The sequence below is a fragment of the Mustela putorius genome, unplaced genomic scaffold (assembly GCF_011764305.1).
Source record: "Mustela putorius furo isolate JIRA1106 unplaced genomic scaffold, ASM1176430v1.1 tig00003834_pilon_pilon_pilon, whole genome shotgun sequence".
Lineage (NCBI taxonomy): Eukaryota > Metazoa > Chordata > Mammalia > Carnivora > Mustelidae > Mustela > Mustela putorius.
In genome coordinates this window covers 96,336,008-96,356,997 of record NW_025421987.1, presented here as the reverse complement: position 1 = coordinate 96,356,997, position 20,990 = coordinate 96,336,008, and the positions used below count along the sequence as shown (strand labels likewise).

The 20,990-nt window shown below is 48.5% G+C and overlaps 1 protein-coding gene and 1 long non-coding RNA gene across 3 annotated transcripts in view; one reads left to right on the top strand and one right to left on the bottom strand.

Annotated features, from left to right (window-relative positions):
* Positions 1 to 2,371: 2,371 nt before the first annotated feature.
* Positions 2,372 to 20,990, bottom strand: part of ZDHHC19 (zinc finger DHHC-type palmitoyltransferase 19) — a 35,993-nt gene continuing 17,374 nt past the window's right edge. The window contains exons 6-7 of one of the 2 annotated variants that reach the window (XM_004745358.3): positions 3,083 to 3,259; positions 2,372 to 2,907 (exon numbers count right to left, since the gene is read on the bottom strand). In XM_004745358.3, coding sequence (XP_004745415.1) covers positions 2,887 to 2,907; positions 3,083 to 3,259 — 198 coding nt within the window. In that variant the 3' untranslated portion in view covers positions 2,372 to 2,886. The remainder of the gene's footprint in view (positions 2,908 to 3,082; positions 3,260 to 20,990) is intronic. The other variant, XM_004745359.3, reaches the window with a different exon arrangement.
* Positions 12,766 to 18,109, top strand: LOC123394438. The gene is made up of 4 exons (XR_006609212.1): positions 12,766 to 13,539; positions 16,500 to 16,579; positions 16,923 to 17,242; positions 17,552 to 18,109. It is a non-coding gene; the product is annotated as an uncharacterized LOC123394438 (long non-coding RNA).

Below are 20,990 nucleotides of genomic sequence, written 5' to 3'. Positions count from 1 at the left end.
GATTTTCATCCCAGAGGATAATAGGATAAATCAGGGTCAGGGATAAAGCCCTCTGTCCTACTACCCAAGTCCACATGATATCTTGTGGTTTTGCAATCAGCTATGGAGCAACCAAGTTGTTTCGGGTTGTTTTAGTTTCCTAGGGCTACCAAAACACATTACCACAAACTGGGTAGCTTCAAACAACAGAAATCCATTCATGCACAGTTCTGGAGGCCAGAGGTCCTAAGTTGAGGTGTCAGTAGGGCCACGCTCCTTCTGAAGACTCTAGAGAAGAACCCTTCCTTGCCTCTTGCTAGCCTTCCTTGGTTGTCGGCAATCCTTCACATGCCTTGGCTTTCGCTGCATCCCACCACCTCTGCCTCCATCTTTACGTGCCATTCTTCTCTCCGTGTGTGTCTTCTATGTGTTGTTTCTGTGTCCAAATTTGCCTCTTCTTGTATGATACGAGTAAGTGGATTTAATGCTCACTCTGTTCCAGTATGAGTTCATCCTGACTAGATTACATCCACAAAGACCCTATTTCCAAATGATGTCACACTCACAGGTACCAGGGTGAGGACTTCCAGCATACCTTTTTGGGGGACCCAGTTCAATCTATGACACAAGCAGTATCAGGCTTCACCTCCCACATCTCCGTCTTGACCTCCAAGCTCTATAGAGCATCTCTATCAGAAGCTTTGCCACAATCCAGATGGCCACGGGAGGCCATGCGCCCAACCCCCATAAGCAGTCAACCTGATCTACTCACACTGTCTGGGGTGGTGGTTGTCGCCTGGAGCTGTGTATGGGCTATCCAGTCCCTTTCCACTTTTCAGAGATTCTGATTGACTCTCCACCTGGAGAAGGCCAAGATCTCCTGGGGGGGCGGGCACAGTAGAGAGAGGTAGTTGGAGGAAGGAGGCCATAGTGTAGTAGGATGAGGAGCTTGGATTTTAGAAAGAGACAGACCTACGACTTTGGGCCAGCTTATTCATTCCCCTGCAATCCATTTGCTTCACCTGTAACATGTGAGTGATAAAATTTACCATCCTTAGGAGGATGAAGTGATGGCCCAGGATAGGAGTTCCTGCCACTGCTGTGGCTCCTGTTAGCTGCTGGGGATCTGGGCTGATCTAGATCCAGATCTTCAGTTTCCCCTGAGGCATGTTCCTTGACAGGCTAAACCCTTTTCAGACTTCCGCACCTGAAAAAATGAGAAACCTGACTCTCAGGGTGTTGTGAGCTCTGAGTAGACCCAGGGCAGAGCCTGGGGCACAGTCAAAGCGGTACAGATCTTTGCTGTCTTCCTTTCCCCTCTTCTCCTGTGAACAAAGGAAGTAATGTTTGTCTGACAGGACCTATTCTCAGGAAACTCAGGTGGCTCCCTTACAATCACTCTGTTTTCTCTGCCCTTGGGGAGAGAGACCTTGGATTTTATTTTGAGCCTATCTTTGTAAAGGCTCTAAATTGTTTTTAGAGGGGCACCTGGGTGGCTTAGTGGGCTAAGCCTCTGCCTTTGGCTCAGGTCATGATCTCAGGGTCCTTGAATTGAGCCCCGCATTAAACTCTTTGCTCAGCAGGGAGCCTGCTTTCCCTTCTCTCTCTGTCTGCCTCTGACTACTTCTGATCTCTGTCATATAAATAAATAAAATCTTAAAAAAAAGTTTTTAGAAACAAAATGATAGAAACAAAATGATAATATGATATAGATAGATAGACAGACAGATAGATACACATATATCTATATTTCTCCACCAGGCCACTTGGTTCTTTAGGAAGCAGTCTTGAGTTACTATTTTTATCTTCATGCCCATTTTCCCCAGGCAACAAGTGAAGGCAGAGGGTTCAAAATGGCTCTGGTGGCCAGATCCTTTCTAGAGGTGATAGGGGTTGAACAGGGCTTCAACCCGCACCCTCAGATTCCAAGTCCTATGCTTTGCCTTTACACACAAAAGATTAGATTTCTTTTTTCTTTTCTTTCCTTTTTTAAAAAGATTTTATTTATTTATTTGACAGACGGAGATCACAAGTAGTCAGAGAGGCAGGCAGAGAGAGGGAAGCAGGCTCCCTGCTGAGCAGAGAGCCCGCGGGGCTCGATCCCAGGACCCCAAGATCATGACCTGAGCCGAAGGCAGAGACTTTAACACACTGAGCCACCCAGGCGCCCCAAAAGATTAGATTTCTAAAAAAGAATTACATATGTAATTAAATAAGCTGAATTAAATATGTAAACTAATTTTCTTTAAAAAAAAAAATCTGAACATTACTGGTAAAACTAAAGTTTCTTTTCCTGTCACTTTCCATCAGAACTTGTCCTTGTCTCCACATCCCCAGGGGTAACTATTATTTATGGGTTTGATGTGTATGCCCCAGAACTTCAGAAAACAGAGCCATTTCCATTCCTTTATTTCTATACACACCTATAAAAAATAGATTGTATTGTGTTGGGGGGGGGTTGTTTTCAGGGAGATGGTAGCGTGTATCACACATGGTTTGGCAACTTGGATTTTTTTGCCCCACAGCACATTTTGAGAGTTCTCCAGTTGAAACACCTACATCTGGTTTTTCCTTTGGCCTGTGGTATTCCACTCAAAGGAGCTACGCTTAATGGACCGACCCTTCTTCCCCAGGTGGTAGCCTTCTGCCCCACCCCATTTCCCACTGCCTCTGAGGCCTGGAAGCTTTGTGGATAAGTCCTGAGGCACTTTTCAGGAAGCCTCTTGGGCTCACACTGGAAAGGTCAGAATCCTGGGGCATTCACTTTGAAAGCAGGACCACCTGCAGGCCGCAACTGTCTGGGTTCAAGATCAAGGACTTCCCCCACAGGCCACCTGCTGCAGAAGTAGGAAGGCCCAGGCAGAGCCCCAGGAACTTGCTGCAAACTTCGGGCCAGGCCCCCACAGCTCAGCTTGCCAACAGGACCTGCTAAGAGTGGGAGATAAAAAGAGAAGTACAATAAACACAATAACTAGGCTGTTATTGAGTGAAACCCAGCAGTAAAATAATAAAAACAAACCAACTGATTACAGTGCAAACACAAAAACCAAGAGAGATTAGAGAGGCTTTTTTTGATGAGGCCTTGATCTAAATTAGGACTCACCAAGAACAAGGCCTGAGGTGGGTGGCAGGGAGCACCTCCCCATGGGAGTACTTCCTTTATCCTGCAAGAATTCATCCTTCCTCCTGGAATCAAGGCTGGGGTCCTACGGAGCCATCCATCGTCCCAGTCCCCGTTAGAGCAGTGAACACCCAGCCCAAACTTCTTCCAGGTCGGTGGCTGCACATTTGAATCACCCAGAGAGATTTAAAAAACAAAGAAACAAACAATTTCCCAGTGGTTGGGGGCAAATGGCTTGGGGGGACGAGGACTGTGAATTCACACCACATTAACTGAGAGTTCTTGCAGATTTCCATGGTGTAAATACACCTCCCATAGCCCATTTAAGTGGCCAAGCTGGTTGACCAACAGGCTTGGAAATTCATTCATTCAGTTTAGTGGCATCAACTGAGAACTCTTTGCCACTTTTCTTGCTTTCCAAGAATTTCCAATATACATTATGATCACTGAAAAATCAACCAATCAAATTTTAATGTTATTTCTAGCCAAATAATTTGTAAAGCAATTTTCTTAAACCCCTTGCAGAAAGTTTACATCAGAAAATATTCAACGTGGGCTGTAGGCATGTCTTACTGTGTTTGATATGATACGTGGGGGCTTCCACAAGAAAGTATGGAAGTCCCCACTTCCATAGAAGTGGAGTCCCCACTGCAGGGAGGTGGACTAGAGAAGCAGCTCTCTGGCTACAGAAATCCTCACAAGACCCTTTCACACTGAAGGAAGCTTCCAAGCTTCTGAGATTCTAAAGTAACTTGCTCAAGGTCAAATGGACAGGTCTTACTCAACTCAGGACTCCTGAGCCCAGGAGCCTCTTTCCAAAACATACTGGGGCCTTCTTCATGGAGTCTGAGACCTCAACTCAGGTCTGGAAACTTTAAAGTTGGGGTACTCGCTCCCTTTGCTCCTTTCTTGACCTTCAGCCCTTCCCTGCAGGGGTTGACCTGGCAGACTGCAAGTTCATCCCACCTGAGCCATGAGTGCACAAGGTGGGGACTGTGAGCCCACAGGCTCCTGCCACCCAGAAGAAAATCTTAATTACCCATCTCCCAGCCACATCCCTGCAAGGCTTCCCAGAGCAGGAGAGGTACCTGTGGGGCAGGGGGCAGGGAAGCCGGGAAAGCTTTCAGATTGTCTACAAGGGTGAGGAGATAAGCCTGTGTGGTTGGGAGCCTGAGCTGATGATCTCCAGGGCTCCCAGGTCATATAACCCAGTTGGTCGGCCAGGCAGGTAGCTGTTCCTACAAAGATGGGGTGATGCCCCCACACCTTGCGATGAGCTACGCCCCCCAGGAGCTCCTTACAGCCCCCCCCCCCCGCTTCAGTGGCGAAACTACCGTCCAGGGCCCTTTTCCTGCATGGGGGAAGGTTGGGGACTCCCTGCATGGTGCAGGTCTCCTCAGACAAAGTGCAGCATTGTCTCAGTAGGAGTGAGCGGAGCAGAGAAAACAGTTGATTCCCTCGGGTATCATCTACTCTGGCCAGCTCTGCACTTGCTCAAGACAGGGTGGAGAGGTAGCCCCAAATAGCCCTCAGGGTGGCCTGGGAGTTCTGGCTTCCAAGGTCAGCATTGCAGCTGAGAATCCTGGAGAGGCTCTGCTCTATACCCTCTTTGGCATGTGTCCCCGGGGAAGGCCAGTTGGGCTTAGTGAGGAGGAAGAAAGGGCAGGCTCCCAGGGCCCTGGTGAGGGTGTCTGCTCCCCGAGGCAGCCTCTCCTGACTCTAAAATTCTATGTGGATTAAGAACATTCCATCTGGCAGGAGCAGATGGAATCGGGCGGGAGCATAATCAGGACACTGGATTTCAGATCTGGGGCTCTCCCTATATCAAGAAGAAAAATATAAAAGACAAAAAGGCCAGGAGAGAGGTGTATGATGAGTGTGTGTGTGTGTGTGTGTGTGTGTGTGTGTGTGTGTGGTGTTTATGTGCCACATGATGTGGGGAGGGGATGCTGACTCAGTGCGTATGATAGGAAGGTGATTTTGCAAGGGCGGATTCATCAAGGGAAATGGGAAATTGAAGTCAGAGGAGATGAGGGAACCTAACAGTGGCGCAAAAGAGGAGCAGAGAAAGTCAGCAATGCCCTCCAGGCTCCCAGAGCACAACCCAGTCTGACAAAAGTCTACATAAGGAGCAAAGAGATCCTGCTGACACAGAGTTCCTTGAGGGCCTAAGGGCATCCCTCCCTCCCTGACCAAGAGGGAGAGCAGCTGGAAGTGCCCTCAGTCAGTCAGTCACTCAGTCAGCCCGTTGAGAACAGGGCTTCCAGCAACACAAAACCTGACTTGCGGGTACTTGAACAAATAGGGGTTTCTTTGTTTCACAGAGGGAAATATGTGAAAGCGGCTGGGTCTGGTGCTCAGTAGCATTGGGGCTGGCGTCTCTATGGTTCTCTTGGCTCTTCCTGTGGAAATAGTTACTCCGTTTCAAATAACAGGAACCTTTTCGAAGTAGGAAGAAAGAGAAGGGAACGGAGCCAGGCAGCCTGTCCTAGGAGGCTCTTTCCATTTGTGTCCCATTGGCCAGAACTGGTCACATGGTCACCCCAGTCACAGGCACCCTGGGAACACAGAGCACAGGCTTGTCAAGGGTGAGCCAAGGCAGGAAGCTGCTCCTAGGGAAGAAGAGGAAATGGATTTTGGGCAGGTAGGCACGCCCAGACCTGAGACCCTGAATGGCAAACATTTTCAGAAAAGACTAAATTAATATTCCCAAGCAGAGCTGAAAGAGTCTCCAGAAAACAGTGAGACCCCTCTTCGAGAATGGCAGTGCAAGATCCTGGAGGCCATCACTTCAGTCGTCACTGTCTCCTTTAATCTACACAGCGACCACCTGAGGTAACTGCTCTTACTGTTCCCAGACCAGGAGGGAGAGTTTCCAGCTTTGCACATCATCGCTTTGCAGGATACATCTGAGCCAAGCTCTCACAGGCTCTAACGCAACTACTCCTCAGCCTTTGGGTCCTAAACGGTTTGCTCCATATAAGAAGCTGTACTCCTTCACTAAGTTACTGACCTCCAACCCTTCCCCAGGATCAAAACACCAGGAACGAGGTCTTTGAAGTCAAAGAGACCCGTATGCCAATCTCCCCTCCTCTATTTGTCGTCATGGGGCTCTGGGCAAGCTACTGGGCTCTCCAGGCCTTCCAAACCTTGAGAGGCCACAGGATTAAACAGATGGTAGATTAGGGCATCCGGCGCAGTGCCCGGTTTTAATAATATCCACGCCTTGCTAGATAGACACAGCCATGTGGAAATTCAGCCATGGTTTCTCTGGTTTCTCCTATTTCCCCCACTCTTCCCTGACAAAATCAAACTCTTGTCATCGGAATCTTCTGTTTGGGTTTCCTTTGCCACTAAACATGGACTTGGCTCGAAGTCCCCCGCAGCTCCTTCAGCTGACACTCACGGAGCACCTACCACACGCCGGGCACTCTGGCGGGTGGGAGGCCTGGTCCTGACCCATGAGGAGTTTCTGGTCCAGCTGCAGGCTGGCATGTGCAGGCAAATAATTCTAAACCAAGGCAGGACATAGTGAGAGGTGTGCCATGATCATTCAGAACACGGGGACTTCAGACGCGGCAGAGGCCATCCCAGCAGAGTGCGGTCTTACCATTCCTGGAGCAGACTCCCAGCTGAGTGAAGAGACCAGTGCAGAGCTTGACACGGGGCTCGATCTGAGGAGCCCAAGATCATGACCTGGGCCAAAACCGAGTTAGCTGCCTAACTGACTCAGATACCCAGGTACTCTTGCAAATGACATTTCTTTTTTTTTTTTTTTTAAGATTTTATTTATTTGACAGAAAGAGATCACAAGTAGACAGAGAGAGAGAGAGAGAGAGAGAGAGAGAGAGGAGGAAGGAAGCAGGCTCCACACTGAGCAGAGAGCCCGATGCAGGACTCGATCCCAGGACTTTGGGATCATGACCTGAGCAGAAGGCAGAGGCTCAACCCACTGAGCCACCCAGGCGCCCCGCAAATGACATTTCTGATAAAGGGTTAGTATCCAAAGTATATAAAGAACTGCTACAACTCACCACCCCAAAAACAAATAATCCAATTTAAAAATGGGCAGATGACAAGAACAGACATAAAAAAAGATGTACAGATGGCCAACAGACACATGAAAAGTTGCTCATCATCCCTAATCATCAGAGAAATACTAATAAAAATTATCTATGAGATATCACCTCACATCTGTCAGATGGGCTAAAATAAAAAACACAAGAAACAAGTGTTGGTGAGGACATGGAGAAGAAGGAACGCTGTGCACCACTGGACAGAATGCAAATTGGTGCACCCACAGTGGAAGACAGTATGAAGATTCCTCAAAAAAATTTAAAAATAGAGCTACCCTAGGATCCAGAAATAACACTGCTGGGTATTTACCCCGCAAAAAGGAAAATACTAATTCAAAGAGATATATGCACTATGTGTAAAGCACCATTATTTACAATGGAAGCAAGGATAAAGAAGACGTGGTACATATCTACAATGGAATATTTTTCAGCAATAAAAAAGAACTAAATCTTGCAATTTGCAATGACATGGATGGAGCTAGAAAGTATAATACTAAAAGAAAGAAGTCAGTCAGAGAAAGACAAATGCCATATGATCTCACTCCGATGTGAAGTTTATGAAACAAAACAAATGACCAAGGGAAAAAAGAGAGACAAACCAAGAAATAAACTCGTAACTGTAGAAAATAAACTGATGGCTACCAGAGGGAACGTGGAGTGCGGATGGGGCTTGGAGGAAAGAAAGGATGGGGTAAAGAGTGCACTTATCATGATAAAAAATAAAGTATAATAAATGTAACAACAGCAAAACTAACAAAGAAACAGAAAAACCCACTACTTCCCCGAGAAGTGGTTTAGATGATAAATGTTGTGTCTTATCACTTTTAAAAGTATTTGACACTTATTAAAAAGAAAATATCTTAACAACATTTTGTTGTTTTTCTGCATATAAAGGAAATATTTATTAAAATTCTTGAGCTTACAGAAAAGTCTTAAGAGGAAGTGCCTGGGTGGCTCAGTCGTTGGGCCTCTGCCTTCGGTTCAAGTCATGATCCCACGGTCCCGGGATCGAGCCCCGAGTCAGGTTCCTTACTTAGCAGGGAGCCTGCTTCTCCCTCTCCCTCTCCCCCTGCTTGTGTTCCCTCTCTCATTATGTCTCTCTTTGTCAAATAAGTAAATAAAATCTTAAAAAAAAAAAGGTCTAAAGAGGCAAAGATATAATATATCCCACACATTATGTGAAAAAACTCAGAATGAAATGAAAATTACCACAGCCCCACTCCCCAGAGACAACTGCTGCTAATAACATGATCTACTTCCTTCTGTATGTTGACTATATACATGTGTATACATGTTTGTCCATCTACAACTTATTATCATTCAACAAGTATAACTCTATATGCTACCTTTACACTTGATGCATTACAAGTACTTCCAAAATCTTCTATAACATGACATTCATTTATTTTTTTTTAATGATTTTATTTATTTGAGAGAGAAAGAGAATGAGAGAGAGTGAGCATGAGGGGGGAAGGTCAGAGGGAGAAACAGACCCCACTCCTGCCCCGAGCAGGGAGCCCGATACGGGACTCGATCCCCAGACTCCAGGATCATGACCTGAGCTGAAGGCTGTCGCTCAACCAACTGAGCCATCTAGGCGCCCTAACATGACTTTTAATGGCTTCCTGATATTTAATTATATGGACAAAACAAAATTTATTCAACTAATGTTCTATTTCTGAACATTTAGGTTGTTTGTAGTTCTTCAATATTTTATTTTATTTTATTTTAATATTTTATTTATTTATTTGACAGAGATCAAAAGTAGGCAGAGAGGCAGGCAGAGAGAGAGGAGGAAGCAGGCTCCCTACAGAGCAGAGAGCCCGACTCGAGGCTCAATCCCAGGACCCTGGGATCATGACCTGAGCCGAAGGCAGAGGCTTTAACCCTCTGAGCCACCCAGGCGCCCCAGTTCTTCAATGTTTTAAGCAATACTGTGATAAACATCTTTATCCGTGTACTGTTGTCCATATTTCTGGTCATTTCCTTAGAATCATTTCACAGAGGTGAAGTTACTGAGTTAAAGAATGGGAGTGTCGAAAGCGGTGGTGGTGCCTGCTCCCCAGGCCTCCTCGGACAGCCCTGTGTGGGCTCACAGCCTGAGGGCTGGCCCGGGGCTCCACCCTATGCTGCCCGGGCTCCTAAGACCAGAGAAGTTCTCTCCTGGCACTTCTGCTAGATTTGGCTCCTGCAGGTGCTGGGGAACTAGGTGCTCTGGGATTTCAGCAAAGAGAAGCAGGACCTCTGTGTCTCTATGGGCTAACTTTGTAGGTTCAAATGACATCTGACAACAAATCTAGAATCGGTGTGGGAAGGAACTTAGAGATGGCCTCATCCAACCCTGTCATTTTACAGAGCAAGGAAATTAGGCACACAAGGAAGATAATACTCCCTTTGCTTGATGGACAAACTGAGTTAAAACTGAACTTGGTCTATCACCCAGGGGAGGTTTCGGGTCACAGCAGAGAGTAAATTCTCCAGCTCGCTGCACTGAGTGCCAGGTTCCACAACAGCTGTGGGGTCAGCTGGGGCCATCTTTTGACAGCCTGAGTGACAACCACCTCATGACCACTCAGGAGGAGCTAGTAAAACTCTCTCCAGGACAGCGGCTCAGACCCTTCTATGGTCAGCTCAGAAAACCGGGTCTCTGGTTTATAACAAAGGCAGCCCTTTCGTGGGCGGGCATGTGGGTGTGTGGACTGCCCTTGGCCAGGGAGAAGCAGACAGGACCCCTGTGTGAGACACGGAGTGGGGAAGGAGACGGACAGGAGGCCACCTTTGCTGAGCACCTGCGTGTGTGCCGGGCCCTGTGCTGGGCACCCACCTTATTTCCTCAGTCCTCATTACCACCCTAGGAAGTGGGCATGAGGCCTGTTTTGCAGATGAGTCTCAGCAACGGTAAAGAACTTGACCAAAGGTCCAACTGATAGCAAATGCAGTCAGGAGTCCAGCCCAAGTCGACCATCCAACAACTGCAGTGTTCTTTTTTTTCTTCAAAGTCTTGTTTACTTTTTAAAATTTATTTGTTTTTAAAATTATAATAATTTTTTAAATTGAAATATAGCCGACACACCATAGTACATTTGTTTCAGGTGTACAGCATAGTCCTCTGACAACCCCATACGTTATGCTCTATTCACCACGAGTGTAGCCACCGCCTGTCACCATATGGCGCTGTCACAAAACCCTGAGTATATTCCATATGCTGGACCTTTCCTCCTTGTGAGACATTCATTCTGTAACAGCTGCAGTGTTCGGATCACACAACTCATTACTTGTGAGGACCTTGAATGCACTTTGGCATATAATAGACACGTGACCATGCACATGTCTGGAAACTGGTTTCATATCGCAGCAAGAGGGCAAGTGAGAGGGGAGGATGGTCGAGTACATCAAGAGGTAGCAGTGAGGTCTCTTCTAGCTCCAAGCTCCAGGAATCACAGAATTCTGGTAGTAGAGGGACCAGCCTCTAGCACCCAAGGCTCCCAAGGATGACCACAAGAAATAGGCCACCGGGGGGGGAAGGACAAAGCCTGGTGCTGGCGTTCGGGGACCTTGGTGCCACTGCCAGCTGAGCCCGGCCAGCTGCATCAGCCTGGCTGAACCACTTCACCTCTCTGAACCCAGCTCTTTCCCGGTGAGCTGGGGAAACCACCCTCATTGTCCCCCAGACACCACCCCATTCCCCTATAGCGAAAGTCCTCCAAAGTGTAATCGACACTGTCCTCCAAGTCTTTTCTTTCTGATTCTATTTAAAACTGTGCACTTATTATGAATTACTTCCCAAATAAAAACCACATATATATCCTGTTATAAAGAGTATTCAAACAAACCTATGCACCTGCCAGTCAACTTAAGACGTCGAGCATCCCAAGGTATCTGAGGTCCCAAGGCGCCCCAGGATGCCCACTGCTCCAGATGTAGCAGAAGTCATTCTCTTCTCTCCATTAAACTTTTATGTATTTATGTATCCCTCAACTTTTCATAAATGGTCTCTTGTTATATGTATTCTGCTGCTTTTTTATTTTGCATGGATTGAATTGTGCCCCCTGCCCCCCCGCAAAAGACCATGGTGAGTCCTATCCCCAATACTGCAGAACGTGATCTTTTCCAAGAGATATGGCCTTGATGGAAGTCGTCAGGGCGGCCCTACTCCCAAGATGATGGGTGTCCTTATAAAAAGGGGACATTTGGACCCCAAGGCATGCATACGGGAAGAACGACCCGTGAAGCCTGGAGTTCTGGCTGCTACAAGCAAAGGACTGTGGGATGTGTCAGTCCCTGGGGTCTTCAGAGCAAGCGTGGCCCCACCAGTGCCTTGATCTTGAACTTCTGGCCTCCAGGACTGGGAGAGAATATGTTTCTGGGTCTAAGCCACCCTGTCTGTAGTGCTTTGTTACGGCAGCCCCAGGAAACAAATGCGCCATTCAGTGCAATATTCTAGAAGTGCACTTGTTAGTGAATGAGAGTAAGGGTTCTTCATTCTCTCTCGTTCCATTGTACGACAGACCGCAGTTTATCCATGGACTTTTAAAAGCTATAGCTCTTCCTTATAGGCTTTCTGACATGGCAAATGGTGGCCGCCTGGAAACTCCCGTACCGCGTGCCCTACCGGAAGTGCCGCTTGGGTCTTGACCCAACAGCAGCCATCAGAGCAGCAGCATGCCAGCAAGACTATCCTCACCATTAAAAATCCTTTGTCAATCCAGAGGGTGTAAAACGGTATTTCCTAGTGCCTTCAATTTGCATTTTCCTGGTTCCTAAGGAAGTTGAGCATCTCTTTATATGTTAACTGACCATGTTTTCTCTTGCATACCCCTGGTGGTGGATGTGTTCCTTGTCTTCTTTTCTTACTTATTTCCAGTGCTTGGTGTATTCTGAACTCTGATCCTGCATGGATTTATGTGTTGCAAATACAGTCTCTTATTTTGCAACTTTTTGCTTTATGTATAGGAACAGAAGCTATATTCACTTTATTTTTCCTTTTAAAGAGGCTTTTTTTTTTTTTTTTAAGCTGCAGACCTTTATTATATGTATATTTTGAGAGAGTGAGAGTATGTTCAGGTTGGAGCAGGCAGAGGGAGAGGGAGAGAGAATCATAAGCAGGCTCCACGCACAGTGCAAAGCCTGATATGGGGCTCGATCTCATGACCCTGAGATCATGACCTAAGCCAAAAATCAAGAGTCAGATACTTAACTGACTGAGCCACCAAGGGGCACCTAAACAGACTGTTTTTAAGGGCAATCTCAAGTTTACAGCAAAAGTACAGAGTAGAAAGCAGAGACAGTTCCTATACAGCTGAGGACTTTACACACTGAGACACCCCCCCCCCTACCAACAGCACCACCAGAGTGGTACATTTGTTACAATCCTTTTACCTACATGGACACATCATTATCAGCTTTTTGTTGTAATGGAGTAGAATGAATTCATCTTTTTTTTTTATTTTTTATTTTTGCTACAGGGAGAGAGAGCACGCACAGGGGAGCATGATGTGGGGGAGGGGCAGAGGGAGAAGCAGACACTCCACTGAGCAAGGAGCCCAATGTGGGGCTCCATCCCAGGATCCCGGGATCATGACCCAAGCTGAAGGCAGATGCTTAACCGGCTGAGCCACCAGGTGCCCCCCTATCTTTTTCTTAACAATGCTTCCAAGAAATTCTTTGCACCCCAAGGTCCCAGATGTATTCTCCTACACTCCCTGTTTGAGGGGGTATCTTTGCTTGCCGCCCCCGTTGGTAATGGAGCTGGGACTGATATTTGAGACCGCTGTGGGGCAGAGGTCTGAAATGGACAGGAGCCCCTTCCCTGCTTTTCTCCCAAGGTTATTGTGAAGGTCAGAGGATAAGTGTGTGAGAGGGCTCTGAGGACCCTGAAATAATGTATGCATATGGGTATCATCATGCTAATCTGTTGGGGGGGGTAAGCCATTGACAGAAGGCTGCTGCCCTCGATTTGCTAATGCATTGGAGCACATTAGACTGCTGCCAATAGGCCGGCAGAAACCCAGCTGCTGTCCCCCTTCTGAGGCTGGAGGACATGTGTGGCCTTTGCAAGAAAGCAAATTCCAGTAAAATGGCCGCGTTGGTCTCCCCCTCCACCCACACTGCCACTGCATCTGCCACGGTCCATTACCAAACAAGGTTACAAATACGGCCTGAGTCATAGAGAAAAGATTAAATTACACGCAGGAAATCCTGCTCACCAAAGCGCTGGAGTAATGAGATTCAGAAAGTCGACTGTCAAAAGGAGCACGAAGCAAGTGTGGGTGCCCACAGGGAGCCTGCTGCACCTCCCTCACCATCCGGCCACCCCACCCCAGCTCCTGCTCCACCTGCAGAGGCAACAAGAGCTCCAGACAGGTCTGTGGCACCTGCCACCAGGGACCCCTGCAGCCTTCCCAGAAGAGGCTACAGAACCCCAGGAGGGCTGAGTCCAACTTCAGAAAGCTGGAAGGTTCTGGAGGAGGCAGATCTGTATGAGGGAGGGCGGAGGAGGCAGAGGGCTGAGAGCTGGAGGGAAGAAAGGAGCAGGCTCCCTGGGGGGCTGGCCCTGCCTGAGAGCAGAAGCCCAGCCGCTGGAGGAAACTGACAAGATCAAGTGAAGCTTGTGGCCTAGAGAAGGTGGTAGTGTTCCTGCTCCTTGAAGAGCACTGCAACAGAGCCCGAGCATAGGCGGCGCTCTGGCGGGGTGCCGCCCGCACAGGCCCGGGACACTCGCCGGAAATCCCCAGTTCCAGGCAGCGCTGGGGATAGGACTGCAGGCAGCGGAGGACAGGAACAGGTCTCGGGGAAGTGTTTGTGGGCCGTGAACCGAACCTTGATTGCGTGGTGGCTTCCTAGATGTACACGTGTGGCAAAACTCATCAGATTGTATACACTTCAAATATGTCCCGTTTAGTCAGTTGTATCTCTAAATAAGTGTTTAAAATTACATGGGGCACCTGGGTGGCTCAGTGGGTTAAGCCTCTGCCTTCTGCTCGGGTCATGATCCCACAGTCCTAGGATTGAGCCTGGCATCTGGCTCTCTGCTTGGTAGGGCGCCTGCTTCTCTCTCTCTCTGCATGCCTCTCTGCCTACTTGTGATCTCTGTCGAATAAATAAAATCTTAGATTAAAAATAAAATTACACAGCGAGGGGTTGCCCTGAGTGGCTCAGGTCATGATCTCAGGGTTGTGAGATGGAGCCCCAGCGACAGGCTCCCCCTCCCTCTGCCCCTACCCCTGCTATCTCTCGGGTCTATGCACGTGGGATCTCTCTAAATAAATAAACAGGTTTCTTTTTAAAAATCAAAAAACAGTGGGGTGGTAATTTTTATTACACGTGCATATGGATAGACACAAGAGAAACTGGAAGGCTATTCCCCAGAAGGTTAGCAGTGGTTCGTTCTGGACTGTGGGATGACAGAGGACTTTCATTTTTTGTTTTTGTGTTTTTCTATACTTTACAAAATTTTCCAAAATAGATACATTTCACTTTTGTAGTCAGGAGGAAAATGTGTTTACTTCAAAATAAGAGCAATCTCTAAATTGCAGGGACCTTGAAAAGACTGGCAGCAGGGAAGCCAAAGGAGGGGGGTTGTGGGGGCCGGGGGCGGGAGTGCTTCCTGTCAGGAACCAACATCCAGCATTGGGCTGAAAAAGCCAGTCCCTGGGCAGGGAGGGGGCACCTGGGTCACTGCTCTGCTCTGAGTGGCCTAGAGCTACCTACTGAACCAATGGTGCCTCAGTTTCCCCAGTGATGTTATCCAGAGGACTGTGAGGTGTCCGAATGTGGCTGAGGGATTCGGTGGCCCCTCTGGGCGGCCCCCGGCAGCCTCCCCACGGCACAGCCAGCCGAGTCGGGGTGAACTGCAGCTACTCTTCTCCCCCAACCCCATCTCAGCTTGCAGGTATTAAAAAGAATAGAACTGACTTAAGAAAAGCTCACTTTCTTGCTTTCTTTCTTTCTTACTTAAGATAAAAATAAACAGAGTTGAGTAATCTCTGAAACCAAAAGCTCATTCTGGAATTAAAGGTTTTTTGAGGTTCCTCTTAACTGGTACCAGAAATCTTTATCTCTGCACCAACAGTGACCACCATTGTGCCCTCCTCCCACCCGCCCACGAGTGTGCCCCTCCCGTCCACCTGCACATGTCCCCTCCCTGGTCCTCACATGAAATAAGCCGGGTCACTCCTCCTAGAGCTGCTTTTCCAGGACTGCTTACCCTGCCCTTCTCTTACCTGTTCCTTCCCCGCAGACCCCGGGAGTAACCCGTGCCCTCCCCGCCTCCAGGCCCAGGCCACTCTCTGGCGTGGCCTCTCCTTCAGGGGTCCAGATGCTATCCTTAACTGCCGTAGTCTGGTGCACTGGACGCCCAGACCTCAGGTGCCTCATCTGTCTACGGGGACTGACGCCCACTGCACCCCCCTAACACCAGCTGTGCCCACAGTCTCCCCGGGAAGTGGAAGCCCTCCCTGACACTGCCCTCCGCCTGACGGTGGCTCCAGCCCCTGGGAACAGTCATGCACTGGTTGTGACCATCCCTCCATGGCCAATCATCTTTAAATCTTACTGGAAGTGGCTTACAGCTGACTGGTCACTTTGGTTCCTCAAGCAAGCATTCCCTCTCCTGCCCCTCAGGGGCTGCAGGTCCCTTGAGGCCAAGGCTGCCTCATTCATCTTTTGTCCCCTCCATATTCCTTTTCGCCCAAAAGATCCCATTCCTTGCATAGTGCTAGGTCAAGTGTGCTCAGTACTTGTTTGTTCCTTTCACTTGAACCTGTGTTTATGTCTCGTGAAACTGTGGCCACCAGACACAGCTATTAAGCTTTTAGTGACCACAACAAAGGTGGACAGGTCAGCTACATGTCATTCCAAAGGTGAGAGCACATCCTAGGAGTTTTGTTTTTTGTTGTTGTTTTTTTTTTCGTTTCTGTTTTAAAAGATTTTATTTACTTACTTGGCAGACAGAAATCACAAGCAGGCACAGAGGCAGGCAGAGGAGGAGGGGGAAGCAGGCTCCCTGCTAAGCAGAAAGCCTTAGCAGGGCTCGATCCCAAGACCCTGAGATCATGACCTGAGCCAAAGGTAGAGGCTTAACCCACTGAGCCACCCAGGCGCCCAACCCCCCTTTTTAAAAAAAGATTTTATTTATTATTTATTTGACAGAGAGAGACACAGAGGGAGAGGGAGAAGCAAGTTTCCAATGAGCCCAATGCGGGGCTCGATCCCAGGACCCCGAAATCATGACCTGAGCTGAAGGCAGAGATGCTTAACTGACTGAGCCACCCCAGTGCCCCACATCCTAGGAGGTTTTTTTGTTTTTTGTTTTCTCATCCTAGGAGTTTTTTAAGAGGCACTGGGACAAAAGGTCTGTTATGGTTCTTCAAGCAGGAAGGTCCCTGACCCTGAGTTACTCAAGGTGTGTGTGGGGGGTGGGGCTGTGTAAGTACAGTGTCTGTGTGTCTGGCTGGGTGGGTGCGTGGGATGCATTTGCACAGTTTGTAGCTGTCCTTTGACTTAAGTTCTTCTCACCTACCACCATTTCTGGTTTTAGAAGCCTGTTGGAGGCCAATCGGAGGCTACACCAGTGGTTAAAAGAACTCAGAGTGTGTTACTTTGTTCCTCCTCCTCACTCTGGGTTCGGAATTCTGGTGGTGGCCAGCCCAGCAAGTCTCTGCCTGCCTTTTGTCTCTGCCTGGTTCTCCTTCAGATTGTCCCCTCTTCCTAAGCCCCAATCAACCTCTCTATCTGCCTTGCCACAGGCATGAGGTCAGCCAGTCTGATGCAACCGTTTCTGGTCGGAGGACGAGCCCCTGCCTGGCACAGCTCACCGGTGCAGCGGCAGGCTCTGAACTGTCATGCCCTCTGAACTGTCATGCCCCTGGCTCAATGGTAGTGTGAGGAGCCCTCTCTCCAGGCCCTGCAACCCCACTGAAGCTCACCTCACCTCTGTGCACCTGTTTTTGTCTCTGGAAAATGAGTCAAGAACGCATCAGAGGGAAAAGAGCATTTCCCAGACTTGAGCCAGTTTTCCGTCACAGGTGTTTCCATACCGCGCATCTCCTGCTCTACTTCCTACTTGGTATTTGTCACCAAATCAACTTTAAATCACCTCACTTTGTAAAAAGATGTACTCTGCTATAGAACACAGAGCCTGGGAGGGGGGTGAGGGGATGGGGTAGCTGGGTGACTTAATGAGCACTGGGTGTTATATAAGACTGAGGAATCACAGACCTCTATCTCTGAAACTAATAATACACTATATGTTAATTAATTGAATTTAAATTTTAAAGATATTTTTAAAAAAAGAACACGGAGCCCACGGAATCAGTTAATATATGTAGCCTTGCTTATTCCTTTTAAATGATCCTTTTTTTTTTTTTTTTTTAAGATTTTGCTCTGGGAGACTTTAAGGTAACAGATGGGCCGCCGAAGACCACACCCACTCTGGGCAGGTGTGCAGTGGCTGTAGGCATGGGGACCTATGCCTAGAGCAGTCACTGCCCCCCCTGGAGAGCAAGGACCAGGCCCTCCACTGCTCTGCTGGGAGAGAGGGACCATGCAGGAGACAAGGAGCCCGAGGGCCTCACGTGAAGGGAGAGGTCAGCTCATCCTGGCAGTCCCACAGTCAGGGCCGAGCACATGCCTCCTGACAGTCAGTGCCTGGGAAACAAGGGCTGGTTGCTGAGAGCAGACAAGAGAATGAGGGCAGATCTGCCCTTCATTATAGCTCTTGTCTCTAGCGCTGTGTGGCCAGGCAGAGCCCAACTCTATGATTCCTGAGATCGGTTTGGCCTGTCCTAACCAGGACTTAAGTAAGCATCTGGGGACTGTGACCCACCTGGGTGGCTCAGTTGGTTCAACATCTGACTTCAGCTCAGGTCATGAACTCAGGGTCTTGAGATCAAGCCCCACATAGGGTTCCCTGCCCAGCGGGGAGTCTGCTCCTCCCTCTGCCTCTGCCTCCCCCACCCCCTGCTTGGGTTCTCTCCCTCTCTTTCAAATAAATAAATAAAATCTTTAAAAAAAAAAGTTTGGGGACTGGAGCTTTATCTCTTTAAAAACAAGTCAATTAAGTGGTGCAATGGGGCATGCATGTAATAATTTCTTAACTGTGTTCGGTGCCCTTAGCCTAGAAAGTACTTTCACACTTTCTGCTTGGTACCTCCCTGCCACCTTCTGAAGTAGTCAAAGCAACTCCAGGACGGATGCCCCAGTTCAAACATGAAAATTCTGGGGTTCAGGGAGGCTAACACCTGAGCCCCCAGGTCAGTATGCAGTGGTGAACAGTGTGGGAGGTTTACAGAGCTCCCATTATGGGCTGGCACATTTCCACACCTTACCTCATTTAATCCTTAGAACAGTCCTGTGAAATATGGACTATGAGTCAAGCAAGGTTAGGAATCCCACCCAAGATGTTGCAGATTTGGATTTGTTAAGAATTACAGGCAGCCCCCGATGTCCAACTAGATTATATTCCAAGATGTGGTCTAAAGGCACTTTCCCACTGAAACAGGATTCTTATGGTATTTAAGGACTCAGGCTAGTCCAAGGAGGGCCGATTAACCCACAGTCCTCCAGATTCCCGAACAAATGCAATGAATATTCATTCAAAAACTATTACTATAATGCTGGTAGTCAAAACAAAAAAGTGATGGCATTTGATAAGAAAATACTTTTAATTTATCTTGAATGACTGCCTAAAATCTGAGGCCAGAGAGGAGAATGGACATAATTTCCCCCTGCCCTCCTCTTTTATAATTTGAAGAAAGAATGGTGGTATGAGGGAGGGGGGCAAGGGAGCAGGCTGAGGGGAAAGGATAGTCACTTGACCAAATAGGGAAGTTGTGAAAGGAAGAAGCAGGTCCCTAAAGCCAGGTCAGCATGAGGGGGACGGCAGGACAGCGGGGGACCTTAAATTCTCTCCCTTCAGGAGGCTGCTTTCATCACAGCAAGATGACAGAAGGTGCTGGACCTGCTGACTGCTTGGGGAGTCTGGTGGACTCAGGGGTCTGAGAACAAAGAGGGGGAACAGCAGTTCTGCCTGTGGGATTTTCTAGGGGAGACCATCAGGTTTCCAATGGGTGTGATCAGAAAAAGATTTGACCCCCTGCCACCACACACAACATTCTGGCAGGGAGTCAGGAGTGGGGTCTGACAGGCAGCCGGGGATCCCCCTCTGCCTTCAGAAGGACAGCCTGGGACTCTGGCTGCTGCCCACTCAGATGCAGGGACAGCCACTCACAGCTGCATGACTGGACCTAGTGCTCTACCCCTCGAGCCTCACCTCCGCCTCCAGAAAACAAAGGTGATACTCCAGCCTCCCTACCAGGGCTGCCGTGGAGAATGAATGACTCAGACAGTGAGTGTCTGGCACACCGGGGGTACACAAACAACGCATTTCCCCTGGTCTGGCTGGCGCCCTCACTTCCTGAGCAAGATTTCGGGGCCATTGAGGCTGTGAAGGCGGCTGCTCTGTTATAACCCCCTTTGTAGAAGTCAGGAGGCCACAGGTGGAGGGTCTGGGAGGCCCTTTGTGCTTCAGAATCGGTGTTAAAGAGATGAGAGGAGTGACTTGAATATGAGATCAGAGCCTGGCAGCTGAGCAGGCTGAGGGCCACTGCGTCCTATCTGTGGAGCCCTCCAGGAGAGGGGCCTGCATGGGGGTGGCTGCCGATCCTTCTGCAGAGCAGAGCGACCCCAGCCAAGTCAGCCAAATTACCCATAACCCTCCAGGTCCCTCAGGTAACAGCAGAGCTGGAAGGAGCCACGGACTTTCTGGTTCCACAGACCCATTTCTCAGATGAGGGAAGAGTCTCAGAGAGGAGCAGTACTTTCTGTAGTCACACAGCCCACAGAGGAAGAGCTGGCCTGAGGTATTCAGGGTCCTAACCCCCAGACTGGCAGCCAGAACCCCCCAATGAGGAAATACTTGCTTATTCACCACAAGCATTTGATGACCTTGCTTCTAGTCTCTTAAAAATACATATATAAAATTGAGGGACACCTGTGTGCCTCAGTCAGTCAGGCTTCTGCCTTTGGCTCGGGTCGTGGTCCCAGGGTACTGGGACTGAGCCCCATATTGGGCTCCCTGCTCAGCAGGGGAGTCTGCTTCTCCCTCTCCCTCTGCCCCTGCTATTGCTCTCTCTCTTTCTAAATAAATAAAAATTATATATATGTATATATATATGTAATTATATATATAACCTATATATGTAAAATTGAAAATTAACAATTATACCATACATGAACACATTTTAAAATTTAGTTAATTTTTCATATTTTAAAAGATTTTATTTATCTATTTGACAGAGAGAGACACAGTGAGAGGGGGAACACAAGCAGGGGGAGTGGGAGAGGGAGAAGCAGGCTTCCTGCTGAGCAGGGAGCCCAACCAGGGGCAAGATCCCAGGACCCTGGAATCATGACCTGAGCCAAAGGCAGCCACTTAACCGACTGAGCCACCCAGGAGCCCCACATGCAGTAGGCAGAGAGGTAGGCAGAAAGAGGGGGAAGCAGGCTCCCCGCCGAGCAGAGAGCCCGACGCCAGGCTCTATCCCAGGACCCTGAGATCACGACCCGAGCAGAGGCCCAACCCACTAAGCCACCCAGGCGCCTCGAACACATTCTTTTTAAAAATCAATTTCATTACCTCCTGGATACATTGTAGTTATTCAGTATTTGCTGGATAATTTTTTAAAAATATTTATTTATTTATTTGACAGAGAGAGAAAGATCACAAGTAGGCAGAGACAGGCAGGGGTGGGGTGGAGAAGCAGGTTCCCTGCTAAATGGAGAGCCCGATGTGGGGCTCGATCCCAGGACCCTGA